Genomic DNA, 25,365 nt, shown 5'->3' on the forward strand with positions numbered 1-25,365 from the left:
GTAATAGGACGCAAACAAAAATAGCCCCATCTAGAGGCCTCGCACACGATTTTATATTTCACGGGACTGTGATCAGGTGAGTGTCAAATTTCTCAAAATCCACGAACCAATAAGAACACATTTCAATCCCTGAGTTATATCAGAGTCATAAGTATTTGCTAAAAAAAAAAAAAAGAAAAAAAAATCCCTCCTCAATGTCTCAGTCATTACAAAAGAATGTATGCATGCAGACATTAAAGGACTTGCTCGCCCACACATTGGGATGGAAAGCGGATGGTTCCTTCGAGCTGTTTTCGTCTTACCATGGCTCGGTTTCTCCAAGACACAACACACACCTGGACCAGGTGTGTCCTGCCTCCGATCGAGTCCAGCCGACGGACACACGCTCCTCACCTTTCTGCGCCACGGCGCCAACGGTGCGCGCTTCTTGTATCTCACCAAATGGTCTGATGACCTGCGGCTGGCAGGCTGCGAAATCTATTCAAATCCAGATGTTGCCGCAGGATATCGGGCCTTTTGCGACAGGAATGAGGCCTGGGATCAAGAACTTGTCAAGAAGTTTAACATCAGTCTGTTGCTGTTCCCGGACGCTCCGTGCGCACTCGTACGTTCCGTGGTTCCCACACCGGAGCTCACCGGGGGGAGAAGGACTGATGAGACAGAGAGGAAAACCCGGAGCAAACGATCCTGGATATTCCCAGGCACGTTGTGGTGTGGCACTGGAAGCAAAGCGGCAGGATACGAACAATTGGGTGAGGATGTTGAATTTATTGATGCATTTAATCTTGGGTTGGGGTTTTTTTTTATTAGCTTTTTCTGGTTTTATTTCTCAGATAGTCTACATTAAGTTTGTTTGTTTTACATTGTTTGTTTGAGATATTACAGCTTTGTCTTCTGGCTCTGGTCTGCTCTTGTTCTCCCAGAACCAGAACCAAACATGGAGAAGCAGCATTCAGCTTTTATGCGCCACAAATCTGGAACAAACTTCCAGAAAACTGCAAAACAGCCGAAACATTGAGTTCCTATAAATCTGCACTGAAACCCCAGTTGTTTAGAGTTACTTTTGAAACATAAACATGAAGCATTAATCAACAATCTGATGTGCAAAATGTAATATTGTTGACTGTGTGTTCTATGATTTTGAATTGTTCTGTTTTTAGCATATAGTACGCTTCAGCTTGTTGCTGAAACGTACTATACAAATAACATTTGAGTGATTGATGGACTGATAGCCTACAGCTACATGTGTTCTGGGAGAATGGAAAAAATCTGGGAAGATTTTCCATTTATTTCATATGACTGCAATGAAATGAGGGAAAAGAGTGCAAGGAAGCAGCACAGCTATTCTCCCCTTACATTTTTTTTTTTATTTTGTCACATTACAAAGGTAAATGGAAATGGAATACAGGGCAGTCCCAGCACCAAGACAATAAATAACGGCAAAAGACTTTATTCTGGGGTAGAGGTTCACCTTAAGGCATCTGGCCCAGTCAAAGTCCAGATATGTGCAAAATTGGTAATCTGTGGCAGCACTTGAAAATGAATGTCCACTGTTTCTCCATGTGCATTCTTACTGAGCATGAGCTGATTTGCAAATACAAAAAGTAAAAAATTGACAAAATACACATTTTCTAGAGTCGCAGTTGTAATAAATAAGACCACCAGGTGCCGATAAGAAGTTCTGATACAGAGGGTCTGAATACAAATGGACACCATCCATCCATCCATCCATCCATCCATCCATCCATCCATCCATCCATCCATCCATCCATCCATCCATCCATCCATCCATCCATCCATCCATCCATCCATCCATCCATCCATCCATCCATCCATCCATCCATCCATCCATCCATCCATCCATCCATCCATCCATCCATCCATCCATCCATCCATCCATCCATCCATCTTTTAATAAAAGTTTTTAATCCTTAGACAAAAGGATGGGGAAAAAATATGCACCAGGTAACATCTATCCTTTTCATGTCCCAATGTGACAAAATTTGAAAAGGGCGTATGAGTATTTTGCAAGTCATGGTAGATGTTCCTATGTTTTAAAAGAGAAATCAAATATACATTATTGATGCATTTACCTCTGTGATATTTTTCTGTTCACCTTAGACATGTTGGGTTTATTTGAAAACCGCTGCCTCTCACCTCAAAATAAATTTTAATTAAAATCACGTTAACTGAGCTTAAATCTTGAATTTTCTTCATGCAAACACCCTTTGACATCAAGGTCCTGCTCTCATTCGCAGGCATGTTCGAGAGAGCAGATAAGTGTTGCCGTGAACATGACCACTGCTCAGACATCATCCCAGCTTTCAGAGTGAATTATGGAGTCTTCAACCCCAATTTCTTCACAGTCTCACACTGCGAGTGTGACCAAAGGTGAGACTCCGAATGCACTACTTAAAGTGAGTTCTGGATTTCATACATGTGTGCCTTCCGGGAAAACTCCTGCAAGCAGTAAATTACATCCCCTCATACTGCTCTGGCAGCACCTAGGGATGCTTTGAGGCGACATTTTGGAAGTTTTATGGTTTTACATCCTCATATTTCATTCAAAAATTTGAAACACGCTTAAGAAAATCTGGAGATGTTTTTTTTTATTATCAATTTAACTTCATGGCAACTAGTCTTCCAGGCAAAGTGTTTCTTTCAAGAGTGAACATGTTTTCTATAATGTTAGTCATTCAATGGGCATTCCTTTCTTTCCGTCCATTCCCCTGTTTTTTTTTTTTTTTGCAGTGATGGAGAATCCTGTTTTATTCTGAGATCACATCTAATTTTGACATCTGCACCACATCATTCCTCTACGTTTTTTCATATCAGTTTTCAAGATAGCAGATTATTATTCAGCTCAAGCAAATGCACAATCTCAGAAAGAGAATAAAACAAGGCAGCAGTACGGGGGCTCTTACACGGTATTTGAGCGACTGAATATTTTCTTAACCTATGCCTGCTCTCCGTTTGTCAGGTTTCGACAGTGCCTCCTGGGCATGAATGACAGCATTTCAAGTATGGTGGGCTACAGCTTCTTCAACATCCTGAAGGTTCCCTGCTTTGAGCTGAAGCAGCTGAAGCACTGCACACAGATGTACTGGTGGGGGATGTAAGCGAGGCAGACACACTGACGCTGTTGCTTGGACTGCATACTTATAGGCAGAACATTTGTTTTTAAGGAAAACAGGACTTTCCTTTATGGAGATGTTGAACTAAGCCACATTTTTCTCTCGAACTTGCTAAATAAACTCTAAATAAACAGATTTGAACTAAGGTTTTGCTCTGTAGGCATATCTTGGTCTCAAGGAGAGTAAAAAAATTAGAAATGTTTAACAGTCAAAGAAATAATGGTCAGAAAATGAACTCTTAAGCCTGAACAATTTATTTTTAGAATATAAAACAAAAATTAAAATTACATGGATTTCTAAAAATAATTTTGCATCTTAATTGGTACATCAGGTGTTGGCTTTTAGGTGTCATGTATTAATAATGTTTTTATGTTTTACTAACAGTATGACACAGCACTATATAGCATTTCCCCAAATCTACTACAATAAACAACCCGAATTAATTTTTTTTCTCTTTCTTTTTTCTTTTTTTTTCAGTAATAATAAAGGACAAAGATCAAATCTTTACAATGAGATGGATGGTTGCAATTTCTTGGAAGCAATGTTCTATACTGTGGAACAAAATATCAAGCAAGTAATTTCAAAAAGTACATTGATATCAGAAAAGGAACACACTGGACCATTTTGAGATACATCTTGTAGCATTACTGTTATTCAGTTGAGGAAACTCTTGGGGTGAAAATCTTCCTTATTGCCCTTTAATATCAAAACACTGCGGGGTTCTATAATATTATCTGTCAGAGGCATTAGGAGGCACCACAGATGACCTAAAGAGCCACAGAACTGTAGTTTAGACAGAGAGTCTCTTTCCAGTTTGTGCAGTAGACATTTAAGTCATTACTGCCTGAGTTGTGGGTGCATTATCCTATGTTCCTCTGATGGTACTACCTTTCTTTCTCATATCAAGAGGAACAGTAGAGACTTGTCTAATGTGTGGGTGTATATTGTATAATGTTGGGTGGATTTCTACCCTTTCTGTTACTGATATGTGAAATAACAACAGAAGCTCCTCCACCAGAGGGCAGAAGAAACGTGGGTGTCAAAAATGCCTCATTTGTGTTGCAGTATGGTGGGTCTTTCTCCACACCCAGAGGTTATTAGTCCTCGAAGCAGCCAGCCCAGGTTTACTGCCTGCTGTTGCTATCTGTCTTCCTCCCTTCTCTCTTGAATATATCCTGTCTAAAAACAGCAAATAAAGACCACTAGAGCCGAAATTTGCACAGCAATCAGTCACTTTCAGAAATTGCACAGTATCCTTTATACATCCCTGACCAGTGATTGTAAGCTGTATATTTTGATGCGATTTTAATGTTAAGCTGCACTGCTGCTGCCATAAGTTTGTATTTTAACCTTAGTTAAGCTTTTAGTTTATTTTTAGTTCATGTTGTCCCATGCCTCTGTTTGTAGCACCATTGTCCTGAAGACTGTTGTTTTGTTCCTCTGTATGCAGGGTATATTTCTGAAATTAAATCTGGTGTGATTTGACTAGACTTACAAAAATATATTTGAAAAACAAGTACATTTGGCATTATTGGGATGAAAAAGTGGATTTATCCACCAAAGTGGTTCTATCTCTAAATTAGTGCTGTTGCTTCTTTATTTATTTCTTTTTTTATCTGTCTAATTGAAGTGAAACAGCTAATCTAGAACAAATGCCAAATCAGCTCTGCACTAAGATCAAGTACAGATTCACTTAAGAACTAGCTCTTGTAAAGCAGTGGAACTGTTTAATTTGGGAAAACTTTGAAAATAATCAAGAATTTGAGTACCTGTACAGCTTTACCACATTTACATGAATTACTGTACCTTTAAATTAGTCAATTGGTAATAAATATTTTTCTTTGTAATTGAATATTACCAAAAATCCTAATTCATGTTTTTTGTAATTTTCATGCAGTCTTTTATTTCATGGCTTAACTCTGTGCATGTTTTCTCTCCGTAGGTGCAAAAAGGCCAGTGAGGCTCCTTATGCCGTCTTCAAAAGCCCCCAACCTTACAACAGCTCTGATGTTATAGGCAAACATGTTCACACAGACAGCAAGAATTTAACAAGCAGTAAAGAGCAGCATTTATCTGAGAGGCCTGCGTCTAACCCTCAGAGGAAGGCATCGCATTCTAAACATAGATGTGCCCTCAGAGACCCACCTAGAGGAGATACGTTTCACCGCAGAAGGACAAAGGGGAATGGATGCAAAAGGCAAGAAAAGTTCTCTGGAGAAGGACCTTCACTCAAACCCAAAACAGTCAAGAAGGTACATATTTCTACAAGGAAAAGAGGCGACAAAATGAAGAAAAGGAAAAAGGACTTTTATGGTCGTGCACAGAAAAGCAACATTCCACCAGCCATCCCTACAACTACCTCAACACAAATATCACCTAAAGCGATACCTTTGCATTTTCCAGCGTTAACAAGGAGGCAAAATTTTCAGGAAGACTCGAAAAAAGTCAAAGGAGTAACCAAACAAGCAAAAGGTAAAAAGAAAGCCCCAAAGCACAGTAAATGCTGTGGATCCAGCATGTCTGTGAGTGGGGACATTCCTCGACTGCACTGTAAAATCTGTGTAAAACAAACAGCAACTCCCACAACGACCGTTACACCGACAAATACATATGCAGGGGGATTGCCAGTCAATCATAAGAGAACACGTTTGAAATATAAAGCAGGAACACCCAGCCAGGAAACTCTAGCAACTGTTTGGAGTGCAGCTACGGTTGCAACCCCCATTACACGAGAACAAAAGATGATGGCCTCTCTTCATAAAAAGGACAAACCACAAAAGCAGTTGGATTTCCATGTATTATGGAAGCAGGCAGGTCAGCAGCCCTTGGGTCATACTACCACCAAAAGGATCCGTGCAGAGAACGTTCTGGTAAAAAACGATGAGAAGCGTAATATGACAGGTGAGTGAATGTGGTTGCCTTTGAAGCAAAAGGATGGCCTGCTCACATGCAGCACTTAGACCAACATCAGCTTCTGCTTCTCTTTGTGGTGAACATAAATATTGTTCAATTCTTATTTCTTTTCGGGAGCTTTTTGCACAATCTTCTTACTAAATCCCCAAATGACTCCTAAAATGCCATTTGACGGCTTGGCTTATAACAGTCTAGGAAATTCAAATGAACTAGTTCATCTGTGAATATTTCATGTCAGATTCGGTTGTGACATTACTATTTTATAACTTCTGTTTTGACGTTTTCTTGTCTCTATGGTAGGCATATGGCTTATAAGGAATTTTCAGTGAATAATGAGATGACAGTTTCAGCTTTTTACTGGCAAATACTCATTTTTGGTTGTTTGGCAGAATGAAAACTACAACTAATATTTATTTCAAATGTTTTACTTTTAAAAATTACTTTCATTCTGACAAACAAGCCTTGTTGGAATGCAAATTCCAATTTATGTGTTCCTTGAGCAAGAACCTCTAGAGTGGCGGTTCTCAACGTGGGCGGCACCGCCCCCCTGGGGGCGTTCAGAGAACGGCAGGGGGAGCTGGCGGACATTTTTACAAAAGGGGGGCGCTGGGATTGCTTTGGAGGGCGTTTGGTCGAAGAAGGTAAACTTTACACCTTATATGAACAACAGTACCAGTTTAGACTTTGAGCAACTTGGTAAAATTGTATTATGTAACATTAAATCATGCTTGGCTGCAACTGCATCGATGGCAGCTGCTCTTTTATTCAGTGTTTGTTAGCTTCTGTAAACGTTTTGGCGCAGCTCCTCTCCTGCTACTAGTAGCTTCACTGCATCAGTTCAGCGTTACACCGGCTGATGACGTTGCTGTGATTCACTTTGTCTGGTATTTTTGTACATATGTTTTGGCAGTTCTGTGATCATGTCAAAGCAGCAACTTATATTAAAAAGTGTTTTATTTCCGTTTGAAGGCTGCCCGCTTCCATGGAAGGATAACAGAAAATTGCTCTTATAAACATGTAATTACTAAAATCAAGACTTTGTATCCCTCTGAAAAATGAACCCATTTAAATAAAAAAAACCTCCATGGGTGATACCAAGATAGAGAGCGTTCATTTTATAGCGTTAACACCGGTGCTGTAAGTGGTCCGGTCTGAAACGAGTGTGATAGAACAACATACCACAGCACTTTTAAATTTCAATAATCAGAACGCAGAAATTGTTTCCGTTGTTTTAAAAGGTTTATGTCAGTCTGCCTTTTCCCCATCGATACGTTTCCTGAACACTGCACACCATCGGGTGTTAAAAAAACAAAACAAAAAAAAAATATGACACACACATTGCGCAAAACTCTGAAACAGGAGAAGCGGGACATAAAACGGAGCAACGAACTAGATGTGAATTATGGCATAAAAACAGAGAATCCGACGCTGAACAGTTAAAAATCAACGCATGATGTGAAACACATGACGATTAGGCGGCGCAGCAGCTGACGAGTGAAGATGACTGATGGTGAGCGTCAATAAATGATCAAATAAATCTAGCAACAGGAAAGAAACTAAAGTGGACATAGCAATAAACCAAGAGAGGATAATACTAATCAAAGGAAACTAAATGGAAATGAATGAAGAACAAAATGCAAGAATAAACTAAGAAACTAAATACAAAGGAATAAACTGGTATGGCAAGACCTTTCGAGCAATAATTAATACAGAGGACTGTATGGCAAGAATAAACAGAATAAAGGTAAAATAATATTGTTGAAATGTCATGGGTTTGTTGAGACCATATCTAGTACTGAGAATAAATATATCTTTCAGACCATAACAGTAAAGAACTTATCACTTATTTATGTTTTTAATAAGATTTGATATATTTATTTCTTCAACATTATTTTTCATGTCAGTGTTAATGTCATGAGGCTGATGACTCCATGACACTTTCAAATTGACTCATTAGGATTTGATTAAGAACCAGATTTGTTCTTTGTAATTTCTGTCCAGTAAAACTATTAATCTATAAATCAATAGACAGGTCTATATAAAGACATAATCCATGTTTCTGTCTCATATTTGTATGGCATTAAAAGGATCTGGAACTTTTGTTTTTCCACTGAAAGCTCTGGTTTGCACAATAAATGCCATGTGGGTGAAATTTTATGGATGATACTCTGATGTCCCATTCTCCTGAAGGCAGCACAGAGCTGCACCACCAGAAACTCACAGAAACACTGAAGAGAAGAGTTATGATTAATGTAGTTACAGTTCTATCCATGTTTTAATGTTGCAAAGCTCAATCGTTTTGCAAATAGTTAAAAGTTTAAACTGGCATGTTGTACATCTTTTATCTGGTCATTTTGTGGAATATTTAACAACTAGAAAATGGCACAAAATAAGAATATTTTTTCTACTCTGATTGGCTGCTGTTAGGCCTACCAATTTTAACTTGAATGTTCATTGCATTTTTCTTAGACGCCTGTGAAAAGAATTTATATTCCCATGACTTTTTTGTTCTCTGGGAAATTATTTTTGATGATAAATACAGAAACGAGCATAAAAATCAAAAAATCTACAATAGTGATAGTAATATTAATGATAAAATAATAGTCAGTGCAAAGTAGCCTACAAATTCTTTGGTGGGGGGCGGTGAGGGACCTGGATAAAGGCTAGGTGGGCGCTGGTCCAAAAAATGTTGAGAAACACTGGTCTAGAGTTTCTGCAGCTGTCATCAGGCTTCTGGCCTAATTCTGGATAGATATTTGACAACTCTTCTTGGTTCTGTTAAACACTCTTGTCATTGTGAACAAATACCTAATTTTTATCTTTTCTAACCAAATCTTTTATTAAAAAATCTTTGGCGCCATGTGGAAAGTTGCCAATATGTGTAATGCTTTAGGAAGTCACATTTGGAGCAGGCGCTTCTTTCTTGGACAACCTTTTCATACATGCTAAAGCTCAACTGGCTTTTCTATATTCCAACATCTTCCATTTTTTATAAGACTTTGTGGTTTCTAGGCTGTTCCTGAACCTCCTAGGAAATTTCCTTTTGTAGTTGAGTGAAAGTTTAGGCCAGATGGTTGAAACTTCGTTTAAAGATGTTTGTTTGTCATCAGATAATGAGCTCCTGTGCCAAAGCCTCAAACATCTGGATGATTGTAAATTTAAAATTCCACCTTTGGCGAAGAAATATAATCTGACAAACATGGAGTCCAAGACAGCCTATCACTGTGACTGCACAAGCCGGTAAAAATGTTTCTTTCACTTTTAATCATATTGCATGCTTTTATTCACATTCCTAAACTGTGATGTGTGACTTTATTGCTGCTTGTGAATTTGTCAAATCTAATACAAGACGAACAATCTTGCTTGGGTTTTTCTGATCCCGCAGTTTGGCAGTTCAAATCAAAAATGTAAAGAAACCAAGTCCTCCTCGCTCTCTCTTGAGAGAATTTGTCTCTCAAGACTGCTTTACTCTGCCAAAGGAGAGTAAATGTAATCGCACGATGAGGTATCAAGCCTTAAAGTTCTTGTCTAAGCAACGTATCTTGTCGGAAGCCTACACACAGATTGTCTGTACAACTAATTATAAGACTGATTTCACTTGTTGATATTTTTTTATGTTTCCTTTCTAGATGTTCTGGAGGTTTCACTAAGGCCTCTGAACTACATCAAGCACTTAGGAAGAGAGAAGAAAAGAAAGACTCTGCTGCGATGAGATTTTCAACCAGTGGCAGGAAAAAAAGGATTCCTCTCCGTCTTCATAAGTATTGCCTAAGGCTGCAGATGAGAGCGGATATCATGGCGCAGCTCAAATGAATATAGACTGAGCTGGGTGCGGTAACTAGGCTGCTTAAGAGCTTCATCATCTTTCATGGAGAATTATTTTTTGAAGATGATTTCATCTTCCACTACCAAAAATAAACAAGTTTTGACATGAATGTGCTTCATGCATTTCCCTTATTTTTCCCTGCTCACGGAAATGCCTTTTTTGGTTTATCATAAAAATAAATGACCCAATATTGTTGCACAAGTCTGAGAGCGTGCCTCCGGTAAAGGTTGATAATATGGAGGGTTGGAAAACTGCTAATAGGTTATTTCTTGGTGGTGTGGTGCATCTTGTCAGTTGAAATCTTTAGCATGTTATTGTTCAATTGTGTGAAGTTTTATATGTCAATCCATCAGAATAAAGAGCGGCTTCAAAAACAATTCCTGGTTTCTGTACCTTGGGGAACTGGTTGCTGAGCAGATGTGTCCAGTGTGAATTTGTTAGTAGAAAATATGAAGGGCATACTATCTTTGATTAGCGCCTCTGATGTGTATGGAATGCCAGAGTGGCCAAATGACTTGAATTGGCAAAACATCAATGATTCGCAAACAAAACATATTTTACGCAGGAAAAAAAAAGTTCAAAGTTCTTGACCTCACTGGACATACATAGGCATACTGTCTGTGTTTGTCACATTTACTCATGTGTGGGGCCTTACACAGTCAGATACAGGTGACGGAGAAAAAAAAAAAAACTCCAAAAGATTTGTTTACAAATTAAATCTACAGCGGCGTGAAAAGATGCTTGCCCCCGTTCCTGATTTCCGATTATTCTAGATGTCTGTAACACTTCAGTGTATCAGAACATTAAACCAATTTATATATTAGCCAAAGACAACAGAAGTAAACAAGTTGTACATTAATAAGGGAGGAAAAAAAAATTTCAGATATGGTCCTGCAGGTGAAAAGTGATTACCCACAAATTCTACTATTTGGTTCCCAGGTGAAAAAAAAGTATACTTTAGTATACTAAATTTAAACATACTTTATTATACTTTTATTGATGTACTTAAACTGTACTATTTTGAAACAAATAATTTGTGCTTAGTATACTTTAGTAGTATTTAAATAGTATTAAATTACAACTAATAGTATATTTTAGTATACTATACGTACTTTTTTTGGAACAACTTCAAATGTACTTAGTACTTAAAGTATACTTTTTAAATATATTTCAGAGCTTTATTATATTTTGAGTGCAATAATTCTGTCTCAGAATTATATTAAAAATATATATTTAATATACTTCAAATATATTTTAAATATACTATTAATATATTAGTAATGTATTTAAACTACACTTAATTTTTATTTTTGATTTCCTGCTATTGATAATAAACTACAATTTTAATTACTCGTGAAAGTCTTTATTCCCACGTACCTATTTTGTACATGACATGCATAACTACACTACAGTACGTATATTGTTTTAGGCTACAATTACATGGAAAGATTAATTACACAAGATCCCCAAGGTAATTCAAATATTTTGTTTTATTACCGACATTTTAAAATTGTCCAATTTTACTCACAACTTTATGAACTTTACATAAATGATCAGTTTACACATCAAAAGTGAACACATGAACATGAAAATTTAAGTGTGACAATAAAACATGAAAGTGAAAATCAATGACAGAACATTCTCGTTCACTGCACCTTACAGGAACCTACAAAAAAGAACAATAGAGCAATTAAACAGAGAAAGTATTTGTATTTAAAGAGAACAGAAAAATGGCAAATAAAAAAATAATACTTACAATTTTAAGACGTTGTGGACTCGCCATGTATGTGACATCATAAGAACTGATGATGATTGGGACCGGATGCTTGGGGTGGAAAAACATTTCTGGGTGTCTTCTTTGCCTGTTTATGTTAGAAGTAGAAAAAAAAATAGTCAGCAATGTCATAAAATCAGTTGATGTTGGCATCAACTATGAAGCTGTTTTAACTGTGGACTTAAGGAGATAAACTACCTTAAAATCTTTCCATCCATGATCTGAACACACTGATCCTTGCAGGGTGGTGAGGGGGGCTGGCGGTGCCCATCTCCAGCAGCCATCAGATGAGAGACAGGGTTCACCCTGGACAGGTCACTAGTCCATCACAGGGCCCTGAAAGTCAACAACAAATTAAAAAAAATGAAAGATAAATGTTAGATTAACAAGAAGAGAAAAATTCTTTCCAGTTACTTTTAAATCAAATCATGTTTATTAAGCACTTAGTGTTGGTAACACAGCAGTTTTTGTTGTTGAAAATGTAGCTAGCTCCTTATTGAAAAAACAAACTTACATCATGAAGACAATGTGGAGGTTCATCCTCAGAGCTGGTTGGTGATCAGAGCTTCTTCTGAGACAGAAAAGTCTTTAGGTTTTCTAACACCTGATTTCTCTGGCTTCGTCTTTCATCTTCATTTGCTTAGTTAGACTGCAAACATATGTTGAAGAGAAAATTATTGATGAACGAGTTAGAACAACAACCTCACAATATCAAAGTCTCTCTGTCTTATGGAGCTTAATTAAAACCAAGTTAGTTTATGAATTAAAAGTATAAGTCGCAACAAACAGCCTGCATGCAGTTATAACATGAAGCGGAATGATTGCTATAGTAATAATCATACAAGTCACAATAAAATTGATAAAATAATTATTTAAGAAACCAAAGTAAGTTATATATCTTTACTGCACTGTTCATAATTAAACGAAGATAATTATTAAGCAAACTTACCACCAGCTAGCAACACTTAGCAGCCTTCGTCCCTCTGGGCTCCTTTTGTGACACACATTTCATTTCCATCGGTTGTTGTCCCGTTGTGTTGTCGTCTAACTCGGATTAGGACGTCACCAGCTTGAATTTACCAAAATTAGTAACTATTGTCAAGGCCCTCTCTACTTTTAAGGCAATATTATGCGAGTAAAAATGGCAAATTTGAACAGCGTCTGTTATCTTCCCTGCTTCATACATACATATTCATTCATATTTTGTTCACTTAAAGTATACTTTTATTTAATATATTAAAAGTGTATTTTGGTACAATTATGTTTAAGTGTGTTTAAAGTACTAATTTCGAAATTGGTACAAGTGTATTTTTAGTATATTTCAGATATACTGTACTTATAGGTAGTACACTTAATAATTAGTATACTTAAGGTGTACTTTCACAAATTTAAGTATGTTTGAAGTATACTAAAGTATACTTTTTCACCTGGGAGTTGGTCCACCCTAAATAGCAACAGTCTGCATTAATCATAATTCACTGTAATTCAGTCACGTTGCAGGGTAACACAAGTGAACAAAAAGAAAACCAGGAAGTGGGAAAAGAAAATGTTACAATTTTCAATTATTTTATGGTTAAATGGGAATTATTAAGCTTTTTTTCAGCTTTTTTCACAACTCACGTCTGTTGAAATGTAAAAATCTTATCAATTTTTCAGTTTGATCAAAAACTATTTTCTTAATTCAGAAAAAAATAAATAAACAAAAATGGAAAGTCTCACACTGAGTCATGTGTATGAATGAGCTCATGAATTTTTGACAGCTAGACAGCTATTCTTCTGGCGCGATGCATGCTGGGAGCCGTCAGTTGGCCTTGGAAACATGGCCTGGTGACTCCCGTTATCTTCTCCAGGCTCTGACACAGCGGCTTGGCCGGGACCGGAGCTGTCTGCGAGGGCGTTTTGAACGTGAAATGAGATCGCCAGAGATGCAGTTCGGGCCCTGAATGGACTGTTGTGCAAACAGCGACGCGGTAACTGGCTTTAGCGCGAGTGTCACGCCCACTGTGGTCGGTAACGTTAAAACGGTACCGTGCGGTAAGCTAGCTCAGCTCCGGCTAGTTAAGGCAACCAGGCAAAAGCAGCTGTTAGCTCGGCAGTGATGTAGTGTGAAGCGGGGCTGCCGGTGCTGGTTGCTCGCTGTCGTGTGTTAGGTTCCTCCCAGCACCACAGTCTGCTCCGCCAGACTCCGCCGTCAGATAAGACTGCGACAGTTAAGGCAGTTATGTTGTTGTAGGTGGTTAGCAGGCTGTCTGGGGCGTTTCTGACTTTCTGTCACTGAATTTTTAATGTTTGCCTCTTTCGGCATCACTGTCGGAGGAGAGAGTGATGGGCTCCGGGGCTGTGGACTCGTCCCAGTGGCTTTCGGTGAAGGAGGAGACGATATTTCTCCATGACGGACTCATACGGGTCACGGATCTGGCCGAGCTGCCCAGTGAGATTGGAGTGTCGGAACAGGGAGACACTGAGCAGGAGGTAGGTGAAAGCCGTCTCTCTCATAGCATGTATCACACATTTATAAATAGAACCGTTCCCACGCAGAGGGTTTGGGGAGAGATCTTTACGTTTATTATATTGCAAAATGATTTACGTTTGCTGCAAAACAGTCTCGGGGATCACAGCAGTACCGACGTTTGCAAGTTTTCTGCTTTGCTTGTTATTGATTCGCTGTCAGAGCCCAACTGTTTCCCTGCTGCTTTCAAAGTAAAAGCTTTACTGCAATCGCGAATGTCGTTGTGTAACAGTATTAAACTTACCAAGCATCTTACAATTGACTAAATCTTAAGAAGAACGGGTTATTTAGTTGTTAGTTCTTCGTAAAATCTTCAAAGGATTCATATAAAGTAAAAAAATAAATGGTGGCTATTGTCTCCTATAAGAATGTAATACACATACAAAACATGTTTTATCTTCATTTCATGTTTTACATGTGTCCTGTATTCCGCACCTTTACCCCTAACACCTATTCGATTTAGTTACTTAGTTGAGAGTAGATGGATAAATGCAGATGTTCATTATGTTCTCTAAAATGCCGACTTGATTTCCTTTTGAATCAAACCCGGATATTCTCGTAGGGTTAAATTCGTCTAACTTCGTAATGATGACTATCGAAACTTCTAGCTGCAGTAATAATGTATATTTACAGCCTCGATGTTTCAGTGTGAAGGCTTTTTTATATAAGCGCGAGCTTGTGCTGCCTCTCTGATTGTAAAGGGCGTGATGTCACATGTTTATGAGCTGAAGTCTGGTCTTTGTATGCTACCACTGGATTTCTGTGGTAACAGGTCCAGCTTGAAATCCGTATTTTCATCCATAAACAGATGATATTTTAGCATATGGGAATGTACAAAGACAGTTGTTACAGTTGTTAACACGATATGCAACAAATGCTTTATAATTGCAAATTGCAAATCAGCAAATATTATCAACTTGCTGTTCATCCCTTTACATATTTAGCCTGTCATGTAATCACCATATATTCTTTTTTTTCTGAATTGGTCATTCAACTTGTGATTTAATTAACCTGTCATTTGTTTTCCTTGATTTCAATGTAATTCTAGTGTCAAACTGAACACTGTCTGCACTAACACACAGCTGACAACATGCTGTGGTTTTTGTTCAAGTTATATGAATGTCAGAACCATAGATGAGCTGTGCACCTGTTTGAAGCTTTCATGCAGATGTATATTTGCAGGCAATGCATATAGAAATTTCCACAAATAGAAATTACAAGTAGGAAAGATGAACAAGAAAGCATCACAAGTCAGAGTTTGGGAAACAGAAGTTTTCTCACCAACCTGTACCTCAAAATTCACTATGACTGCTGTGAGTTTAAAATGATGTTGAAAACTGCGATTTAAAGATGTTTTAGTACGTTGATTGAATTGAATCTGAAGCTTGGTCTGAGGTGGATTCTTATTTTAATAGCTGTTTGACTTTATCTTTCCATTATAGTCATTTACTTGTGAATAGTTTCTCATCTGAGTTCCACTAAAGCCAGCCCAAAGTAGAGCAGGTGGTACTTGAAAATACATGGGATTACAACACTGTGCAGATATATTTATGACATCTCTTCTATTAAATTATTCAATATCCATGTAGCATACAACACGGTTTATTCATCTGAGGTGGATGTATTGGATACAGAGCATTGTTAAAGGGGCAGTGCAGGATTATGTTTACATCAGAGCCAATTACAAGGCATTTGTATGATATTTGATCAACTCACAGATACACCAGTTCAAAACTGTTCACATGTAAGCTACATTCCTGGTCCTTTGTCATTAAGAGATTGAAACAGGCTGTTCAGTAGAATGTGACTCATGGAGGATGAAAATATATATATATATCAGTGCTTTATCCGTTTAATTTTATTATTGTGAAATTCACTGCATATCTTGCCCCAATGTCTATCATTTCTAAGGCTGGCTTAGTAATTTAGTTCCGTTTTCATAGCTGTTGTAATTCTGACTTTTTATCTGACGCCTAAAACAAGTGGCAACAGTGTTTTCCAGACCAGGGCGGAGAAGGGCCAGCATCCAGTGAAAGAGTGTTACTGTAACATAAGAAGCACTGCTGAAATTGAATCAATATAAATTGTGCCTGCTAAATGGTATAAATGGATTTTTTTTCTTCTGGCCTATGATTCCTGTACTGCAGAATGTAATCAATATGTGAAATGCTGCCTAAGTGCACATGAGGCACATTGTTTCACTTTTGATATGTTATACCTAATGATCTTTGCTTTCTCTGACCATTAGACCAAGGGACTGTAGTCACAAGACTTTATTTCCTGGAAATGATTAATCATTTTAGTCTGTACAGGGAAAAATAAAATGCATTTTGAGATTAATTGTCTTAATTCTACAATGTTACGTTAATTGCGTTTACACCTACATATGAAAGATTTTTTAAACATTTATATAAAAAAATGGTTTTGAAGCAAGAAGGCAAGGCATACTTTACAGCCCCAAAATATGCTGAATTTGTAAATCTGACACATTTATTTACAAATAATTGCTTTTTTTTTACTATTTTGCTGTATGGTTTTTACATGTTCTCATTCTTATCTTACTTAAAGTCTTATTCTCTTCTTCAGATTCTTACTTTTGAGACAAAGAACCCTGTTGAGCTTGCAGAGCGTCTCCGTGCCGTCTGCGGGAATCAGAGCAATGCATACGCTCGTCTGCTGGAATACCGTCTCAACGCTCTGCGCGGCCTGTGGGCGGCGCAGCGGCAGCTGGCCCTGGAGGAACAGCAGGACCGTGAGGGGACGGGAGGGGCCGATGAGGAGACCCTGGCCTTGCTCAAAAGGCAAGGTCTTCTCCAGCAACCTGAGCAAGCTCCTTTCACTTCCCGTGTCGCCCTACTGCTGGTCTTCCCCCTGCTGCAGTCCCAGACTCGCAGCGACCCAGCACTCTGCGGCGTGACGGCAGAAGTACTGCTAGCCTGCCTCCGGGACTGCCAGCCACTCAGCCTCAGCAAAGAGCCTTCAGACTGTCTCAATGGCCTGGAGGGCTTGCTGTGCTCCTGGCTAGAAGATGAGCCCAAGGAGTCAGGCCAGGCTCAGCCTAAGGCTCGCTCACAGATTCTTCACACACAGAGACAGCGGGAAAATGCGGCTGCTGCACTTGTGGCCCTTGCATGTGCCAGGTGAGTCAATAACATCTGTCCTCGTGGTCTTGAGACCACATTTCTTTCTGTCTTCCTGATAGCTCGTGTCAACATAGGTAGAACAACACAATCTGGAGGTTTATTTGATGCTATTTGTGTTGCACATTTCAGCAACAAGGCAGTTCAAAGTCCTTTACACCATAAAGACATAACACTCCAACAAATTATGAAACTTTAATAGTCATTACATTTTGTCAAATTCCGTAATCAAAATCATCAAATGTGTTGGTTGATGTTCCAGTTATTATAAATCAAAGGAAACTCTAAACAAGAGTGTTTTTAGCCTTGATTTAAAGGGACTCAATGTTTCAACTGTTTTCCAGTTTTCTGGAAGTTTGTTCCAGGTTAGAGGAGCATTAAAACTTAAAGCTGCTTCTCCATGAGCACAATTAAATATTACTTAGTAAGTTATTTAAACTTGTTTAAATAACAGAAGCTTATCATTAACTTCGCTCTGAAAAAATTTGATTATTAGCAACATTTTCTAAAATTAGCATGTAACTTAATCTGATCAGTTCCTTTCCATTGCAGATGCAGCATGAATGATAACACTTGATTAAGGTTAAAAAACCAAAACAATTCATACATTTTTCCTTGCTTTTTAAATATGAGAGGAAATGTTAAATTAAACTTAAACATGTCCTAGTTTACGGTAAGGTATTTTTGGTATAAGCACACTTTTCTGCTCCCTGCAAACACAGCCCAGTGTTCAGAATGAAAGCTCTCTGTATTCTGCAACATGCTCTGTTGGCTGACCTCTAACACTGATTAACACCTAAAATGTTTTTCCCATTGCTGTAGTTTCGATTAGCATTGTATAAAAAAACCCCAACAGTAAATGTGATTCGATGTATGTTTTTTTTTTTACACTAAAGAACAGAATGCCTGTTTACATTTGTGTCTAAATTCTTAGCAACTGTTGGTGACAACAAACATAAGCTTGTCAAAACCAGAATGGTCCACTTTTTGTTTAGCCTCAGCTGAGGTTGAGAGCTGTTTAGTGTCTGCTTTTTGTTGTGTGGAACCATCTAGCAATGCTCCCTTTATTTAACCCGAGTTGGAGCTAATCAAAGGACAATCAGCTTTACTCTTCCGGAACTTTGGTTAGGAAGTCACTAATGTATGAGGGTTAGGTAACCATGTGGGCTTACCTAACCCACATAGTAAGCCCACATGCTATGTGCTATGTGGTTAATAAACTTTTTGCATTGCAAGATGTGGACATTTTAATTTTGGGGAAAAAAAGTTTGTATGTGCATAGTTAAACTCTGAATCATAAACATATGCCAGAGTGGATCTTTTTTTTAAGAACCTGGTTTTGTAGGTGTTTGGCCAAATGCTGTGTTGTTGCACATACAAATCAAATGGTGTAGTTTTGTCCCCCAGCTGCTGTACACACATCAAAGTAAAGATAATTGTAAAGATAAGAGAAAATATTAAAGATAATTGTTATTATAAGATAATACTTGGGCTGACGTATTTTGTTTATACTAATGTAATGTTGGAGTTGCTACGTTTACACAGATATTCTTATAGTTTGATGAATTACATGCTTGTGTTCAGTTAGGTTTGCGTAGTTATTGTTAATCACAAAGCATAAAACAGGTTTACACATTTAACACTGATGAGATTCATTCTGGACTATAATATTGTCTTTATATTGGGAAAAATTACTAAATAAAACAAGATATACAAAGGATTGAAAAGTATTCTGCATTGCTCATTCCCTTGTGTTTCATGTTGGGTCCTGATATTTATATCAAACTACCTCGTAGGGGCTCTTTGAAGACCTTCATTCACACAGTTCATCTGCTGCAAAAACAAAGAGACCTGGGCCATCTTCCTGTGTCAGATGTCCTTTACAGGTAGGGGGAAGCCATTTAGATTATCTGAAAAAAATTATTAATTTATCAAAATGTAACCACTGCATAACCTGTCCTGCCTGCACAAGACTTCTGCTCCTTGAGGGAGGCCTGGGGTCCCCATCCTGCCTCTTAGGGGGTAAGCACAGTGTGTCTTGGGGCTTTGAGGACATGCTGCCCACTCCTGACAATTCCACTGGAGGAGCAGAAAGTAAAGGTAAATATAATTTTGTGGCCATTTTCTGGCCCTTGTACTTTTGAATTTTTGGGTCTGCCAATACAGATGGTAGCCAATTCCAATTTCTCCTTATATATACTGTAGAATGTTTTTTTTATTTTTTCTGTCTGGATTAATCAAAAGTTGAACTGTCTTTACAACATGTTTGTTATAAGAGCTGTGCTTCTCTGCATTACTCAGAAATATGGCGAAATCCTTATAAGGGCCTTAGGAAGCCATTCTGTGATTGATAATGATTTTTTTTGCATTAGAACCAGAGGTAACATTACCCAATATGTGTGAAAAAGAGATGCTAATCGCATAGTGCTTCAGCTTTCAGGTTTTTAATATTATTTTTTTAAAAAAACAGAAAGACATGACATTTTAAAATGCAGTCTGCATTGCATATTTGTGATATATGCACGGATTGATCAATAACGCCCCTTTTCATTCTCGTTGTTTTCCTCTTGTCTTGCAGACACAGACCTAGGGCGCTGTCTAGCCACAGATGGTCTATATCTGTATACCACTAATTCTTCTGGGAGAGGACTAAGCAAGATTGGCTCTGGTTTACATGGAACATTGAGGTAATGTGACACTCATTCCACTGCATATTTTCATCTACAGCAACATATTCACTTATCCATCACTGAAGGCAGTGATGTGGCCAGTTTATGTCCTGGATGTTTTATAGACCCCTATGTAAAGTGCACAGACAAAAGTTGATTAATTTTAATGAGCTTGCTGTTGTAGCAAGCTAAGACTTCTTTCCTCTGGCATGTGTTTGGAACTCAAAGAGCCAGGTTTTCTTGTGTTGTCACAGAAGCTTAAAGAAAATCGGGGAAGCATAAAACAAGCAAATAATCAAATACTATTCTGGAAATACAGAATCAAGCTGTTGCTTGATTCAGTCTGAGAAAACTAACTTGAGATGCAAAAAGACAAGGCCACAATGTTCCTTTTAAACCTCACAGTAGGGAATAATAAACTTCATTGCCGCAGTCTTGCAGCAGGGCTGACAATTATCAACTCATGCTGTTCACTCGTCTATTGTAGCTGTTACCAGCATGATACAGAATGACAGATAGCTTGCTGACGCTTTTCTCAAGAGCACAGTCGATACCTCGCCACAATTGGTTCTTATTAAATGAAGTGGTTGTCTGTCAAATTAGTCACATTGACTGTACACATAAATAAAATGTGAAGTAAATGTTTAGACTGATTTTTAGTGATTTATTTGTTCATTTTTGGTAAATATTTAATTTTGCAGAGAACTTTGCTGGGATCTGTCACAGCTATCAGGAAGTTAAAAGTAGGATCACAAGTTGCCAGTAATTGCAGAGACACCAATATTTTCAGTTTTTATTTTTGAGTTAACTCTGCTGTCTCTTACACCAAACCGCAAAGAATAAACTAAATTAAAAGTGTGCCGTGCCTGACTGAATGTAGAATTATTAGTTCTCCGTAAGTAATAACAGAAAATAGACTGATGCAGAAGACTTAAATGGCACTTGCCACTGTGACAGAAATACTCTCACATTTGAAGGATGTGAGCGCAATGATGTGGTAGCGATGAAGATAAACTCATTCTATTTGTGGCAAAAATGGGGGGAAAAGAAACAACAACAAAAGAACAAGATAGTTTAATTTTAAAACTGTAAAGCCATCCTTTGTTTCTGTTTTTCTAGATGGGTTCTTGCAAAGCAAAAACATACTAAAAACGATAAAAATCACTAAATGTGCAGTAACAAATGTTCAGGATTTGCTTCATAGTGTAGCAGTAGAGCGGGTGTCCCACATAAAAAGGCTTTGGTCCTCGAAGTATCTGTCCTGGGTTTGATTTCTGACCCTTACACCATTATTGCATTAGTTCCCCTCGTTTTCTCTCTGCCCATTTCCTTTCTGATAGCTGTCACTAAGGGCCCCTATAGTTAAAAAAACAACATCCAAAAAATCATTAACTTTGTTATCACGTGTATTCAAAAGCCGTGAGATTTTTTAACTTACTCAAATATTGTATCAGTATGGATAAATAGTAATAACAGTAACATGTTTGCGCAGGGGTTTTGTGTATTGTCGAAATGAAGAGTTGGAGCCTGGCTGGGTTGTGTTCAGCAGCGGTCGTCTCCTCCACCGTCCTTCTTCCTTTGATGCCAAGCCTCATCAGCTGTGCCAGGTTGTTGATCCCTTCACTCTACAGGTACTGCCTATTTTCAGTCTATTGCAAAGCAAATTTCTTAATGTGTTGAACAAATGTTTTGTTTAGCAGTAATAAAAACATATTCATATAATGTGCAGTATCTGTTTGCCATGAATGTATTTTGTGAATGACCACGCTGAAGGTAAAAGATGGAGAATAGTATAAGAAAATAGAAAATTCTAGATGTATTTGATACCATTCTATTGTTTTTTTGTTATATGTTCAGGTGTGCCAGATTGTGCCCATGCCAGCCCATCACTTCCCCGTGGGTAGCAGCATGACCACACTCCATCTCTGCTCAGATGGAACTTATCTGTACTGGGTCTGGTCCCCAGCAAGTCTCAACGAAAAGACACAGAAAGGCCACTCTGTCTTCATGGATGTTTTTCATCTGTCGGTGAGGTCTACATACCTTGCAGTATAACTTGAGATGTTTCATTTTGTTTTTTTTTCCTTCTTCTTCAATTCATGTTGGTGTTCTTTATCCTCTCCATGGCACAGACGCAGACAGGGCTGTGTGTTGCAGACATCCTGCAAGAGAGAGTTATTCTAACTCGCAAAGAGGGCGAGTCTTCCAAGTGCTTGAATGAACTTCTCTTGAGTCGAATGTCACGCTTCCGGGCCTCCCATTCTGCCACACTGGCTGCTCTCACAGGCTCTGCAATCACCAACACTGTCAAAGAGGAACAGTCTGGTAATAACAGATAATCTACTACATTGCCTAATACATAACAAATTATGTAATATTTAGTTTTAATATTTTTTTCCCCCGTATGACAAATTGGCATCTAATTCTTCTGCAGCTGTAAACACTAGTTGTGGCCTCCCTCTGAAGACGCTGAGAAAGACTCCGATGTATGTGTGTGGCACCTACCTAGTGATGCTTGTTTCTCCTCCCGGTGTGTCTGGGAGTTCTGCCACTCGTTCCCTATTCGGGGGCACCAGCAGCCTGTCTTCTCTAAAAAGTAAGCACAAAACCTCAATTTCAGTTTTCTTTAGAAATGCAGAGATACTTTAAAAAAAAACCGATTTTATTAAATTCAAACATTCACATAAATACTAATCAGGCATAACGTTATGACCACTGATAGACATCATTGGGCGGGACACATTACACACACACACATTACACAAAATGTTAGTTGCTTACCTGAGGTACTCATGACTTGACAATACACCATCTGAACAAGGCAGTGTGATTCTTTGGAGAAAGTTCTGCTGGGGAAACTTAGGTCCTGGCGTCTATGTTACTTTGAAATTTACTGCCTACCTAACTACAGCTGCAGGACATGCGCGCCCTTTCATGGTATTGATATCCTCGGATTTTTGTAGCCCGGTAGCAGAATGACAGGCCCTGCAGTAAGGCAAAAAATATTCAGAAATGCTTTTTTACTCTGCAACAAGTTTGCAGTATTGACTTACAGGAATTGAATAACTCTTAGAATCTTGGTTCCAGACAGCAGAGCACACTTTCAGTGGTCTAGTGGAGACTGTATTTCAGGTTTTTTGATGGCAAAAGGGGACCAACTCACTCCTAGGCTGGTTTTCATAATGTTATGCTTGTTTGGCTTTTAGAGTACTTTTAAGCTTTGCTGCTGCTTGTACATGTTACCGTAAACACTAGCTTGCTTAAATTGTTGTTAGTTAGCATGACATGTTCTGTTTTTCATTTTAGTTTTAGCCTCCAGCCTGGTCTTCAACTTGGCTGACGGCCAGTTCAGCAGCCGCGCTGACCTCATTGATGCTCCTGGCAGTTCTCTTGGCAGGGGAGCCCAGGTAGCAGGGCTAGGTGGGTCCAAACGATGCCATTCGTGAGTTGTGTTGTTACATTAGCGTGTCATTACATTGGTTTCTCTGATGCTTTGTTTTAAAGGCTCATGCTATGATGCATTGAACAACTTGATCTGGACATGCTCCAGTGACTACATAGATCAGTGGTGTAATCCTGGGAACCAAGCCTTTCATCATGTGTGCCATAGGCTCGGTGTTAGCCATGTCATCAAGGAACCCAAAGGTAGACCCAGCGAGAACCGATACCATGTCATCTTTTCGAAACCAGTTCAGAATTGTGTTCAATTGCGAAATTTGTTTTTTGACAGAGGAAACGGTGGCCACTGGAGAGGTGATCAACCAGCTACTTCATCATGTAGGTGCTATGTGTATCCACCAGCTGAACCTGCTGGCAGCTAGCAGCAACAGTCTGCCCCTAGAAGCGCTGCTGGGTAAACAGCATCCCATCGAAGCCCGTCACTTTGGCAGCATCTGTGACATTATGGAGAAGGCCATGGTCAATAGAGATACCTGCATTATCCGCTGCATTTTGGTAGTGTTCCAGGTACGCCACGGACCTTGATAGGTTAAGTTACTCAGCAAATGACAGTGCATTTTCATTACATGACAGATAAGAGAACTACCAGTTCTTTGTTTTTGAGCCATTTATCTGTTTTGTTGTCTTATCAAGGTGGTTTTCAGGTTCTTCAATCCCCTGTCGGAGCAGGATAGAGAGAGTGTGCGTCGATCTGGCCGGCTCCTGTGGCAGTTGCTCATGGCTCCAGTGGATCAGATAGGAACTGAGATACAGAGAGAAGTGTGTCTGGCTATCAGGTATGTCACACATACCTCATTTCAATAATTATTGTCATCTTTTTCTCTAACAGTTCTACTTGTTTTCTGCATATGCAGCTCCGGCCTGAACACTTTGTATCAAGGAGAGACGGAACTAAATAAACTACTGAAACTCATTTTAACTGAAGGTGATTTTTTTGGGGGGGAAAAAATAAATAATTAAGTAGTGGTTTTAAATGTGTATGATGGCATCAAGTCTCATTCTTTACGGGGAATACTCAGGTGAAAGAAACAGTGGCCTGTCTCAACTTCGTGACGTAATTCTCACCAACTTGGCTGAACAACTACAGAAGAATAGGTTTGGGAGTGAAGATGATGACCACTACAGGTAAATGATGGCTCTTACTCAACAAAATGCACTTTTAGTTACAAGTTACATCTCTATGTTCTCATAGAAATCTTCTCATTCAAAATGTTTCAACTATTTATCTTTTTCAGACTAAACGATGAGCTTCTACATTATGTCCTCAAGACAGTTGTCCGCGAGTCCTGCCTCCTCATCACTAAATGTCAGACTGTTGCCAGAGATGACTTCCAGAAGCTGCTCTCCACTGTACCAGTATGAAAATCTGCTCAGCAGATCTTAAATATCAACTATGCAGACAAATCACATTCTGTTAAAAGTTTACCATCTCACAATCTACCAATGGTTTTTACTCTTCTCTCTCTCTCTCTCTCTCTTTTTTTTTAAGGTGGTCTCACCTTGTTTGCGCTACCTCATGGCTGTTCAAAATCACCTCCTCAGTAACACCATTCTTATCCGTCCAGATGAAAGTGATGACAGTGATAGCTCCCTGCAAGGGGAAACAATGAAGGTACAGGTAAACATCCCCTTTAACTACCCCTACCACCGTTCAATCTTTGTATGTGCCTTCGAGAAATCAAGCAATGATGTTATGCAATGGACGATTAAACTTTGTATGGATGCTACTTAAAAGGTTGTGCAGTGCACGTATTTAATGTAGCATTACATAGTATTCAATGTAAGCTACATTTTGACCCAAATAACCTTTTCTAGAAATAATGGCGTTTTGGTGCACGCTTTCTACTTTACAAGCAGAATTCAGGGGTTCAGAGGAGTTGATAGAGGTGTAGTATTGTGGGGGTTGGGGGGGGGTCCCAATATGGAGAGATTACAATAAAC

General features: G+C 38.6%; 2 protein-coding genes and 1 long non-coding RNA gene across 6 annotated transcripts in view; 2 read left to right on the top strand and 1 right to left on the bottom strand.

The window, feature by feature from the left end:
* Positions 1-116: 116 nt before the first annotated feature.
* Positions 117-9,982, top strand: LOC103470556 (uncharacterized). 2 transcript variants are annotated; one of them, XM_008419094.3, is made up of 7 exons: positions 117-752; positions 2,259-2,391; positions 2,981-3,115; positions 5,077-6,035; positions 9,158-9,287; positions 9,433-9,552; positions 9,677-9,982. In XM_008419094.3, exons 1-7 carry the CDS (start codon positions 221-223, stop codon positions 9,858-9,860), a joined length of 2,193 nt encoding a protein of 730 aa, XP_008417316.1. In that variant the 5' UTR covers positions 117-220; the 3' UTR covers positions 9,861-9,982. The 2 variants fall into 2 exon arrangements, with proteins under 2 accessions (XP_008417316.1, XP_008417317.1); XM_008419095.3 differs by lacking the exon at positions 9,433-9,552.
* A 1,358-nt stretch (positions 9,983-11,340) lies between these two features.
* Positions 11,341-13,063, bottom strand: LOC145552773 (uncharacterized). Of its 2 annotated transcripts, XR_014088877.1 has the most exons (4): positions 12,597-13,063; positions 12,162-12,296; positions 11,846-11,983; positions 11,341-11,735 (listed from the first exon to the last, which is right to left on the bottom strand). It is a non-coding gene; the product is annotated as an uncharacterized LOC145552773 (long non-coding RNA). The 2 variants fall into 2 exon arrangements; XR_014088876.1 differs by having other exon boundaries at positions 11,341-11,983; positions 12,597-13,061.
* Positions 13,064-13,432: 369 nt separating this feature from the next.
* Positions 13,433-25,365, top strand: part of hectd4 (HECT domain E3 ubiquitin protein ligase 4) — a 37,792-nt gene continuing 25,859 nt past the window's right edge. The window contains exons 1-17 of one of the 2 annotated variants that reach the window (XM_008419091.3): positions 13,433-14,119; positions 16,743-17,296; positions 19,093-19,182; positions 19,269-19,396; positions 19,875-19,983; positions 21,458-21,596; positions 21,823-21,993; positions 22,098-22,290; positions 22,400-22,561; positions 23,272-23,385; positions 23,470-23,610; positions 23,696-23,931; positions 24,058-24,200; positions 24,279-24,349; positions 24,444-24,549; positions 24,660-24,780; positions 24,914-25,042. In XM_008419091.3, coding sequence (XP_008417313.1) covers positions 13,973-14,119; positions 16,743-17,296; positions 19,093-19,182; positions 19,269-19,396; positions 19,875-19,983; positions 21,458-21,596; positions 21,823-21,993; positions 22,098-22,290; positions 22,400-22,561; positions 23,272-23,385; positions 23,470-23,610; positions 23,696-23,931; positions 24,058-24,200; positions 24,279-24,349; positions 24,444-24,549; positions 24,660-24,780; positions 24,914-25,042 — 2,754 coding nt within the window. In that variant the 5' untranslated portion in view covers positions 13,433-13,972. The remainder of the gene's footprint in view (positions 14,120-16,742; positions 17,297-19,092; positions 19,183-19,268; positions 19,397-19,874; positions 19,984-21,457; positions 21,597-21,822; positions 21,994-22,097; positions 22,291-22,399; positions 22,562-23,271; positions 23,386-23,469; positions 23,611-23,695; positions 23,932-24,057; positions 24,201-24,278; positions 24,350-24,443; positions 24,550-24,659; positions 24,781-24,913; positions 25,043-25,365) is intronic. The other variant, XM_008419092.3, reaches the window with a different exon arrangement.

This window comes from Poecilia reticulata, chromosome 9 (assembly GCF_904066995.2).
Source record: "Poecilia reticulata chromosome 9, P_reticulata-male-v2, whole genome shotgun sequence".
Lineage (NCBI taxonomy): Eukaryota > Metazoa > Chordata > Actinopteri > Cyprinodontiformes > Poeciliidae > Poecilia > Poecilia reticulata.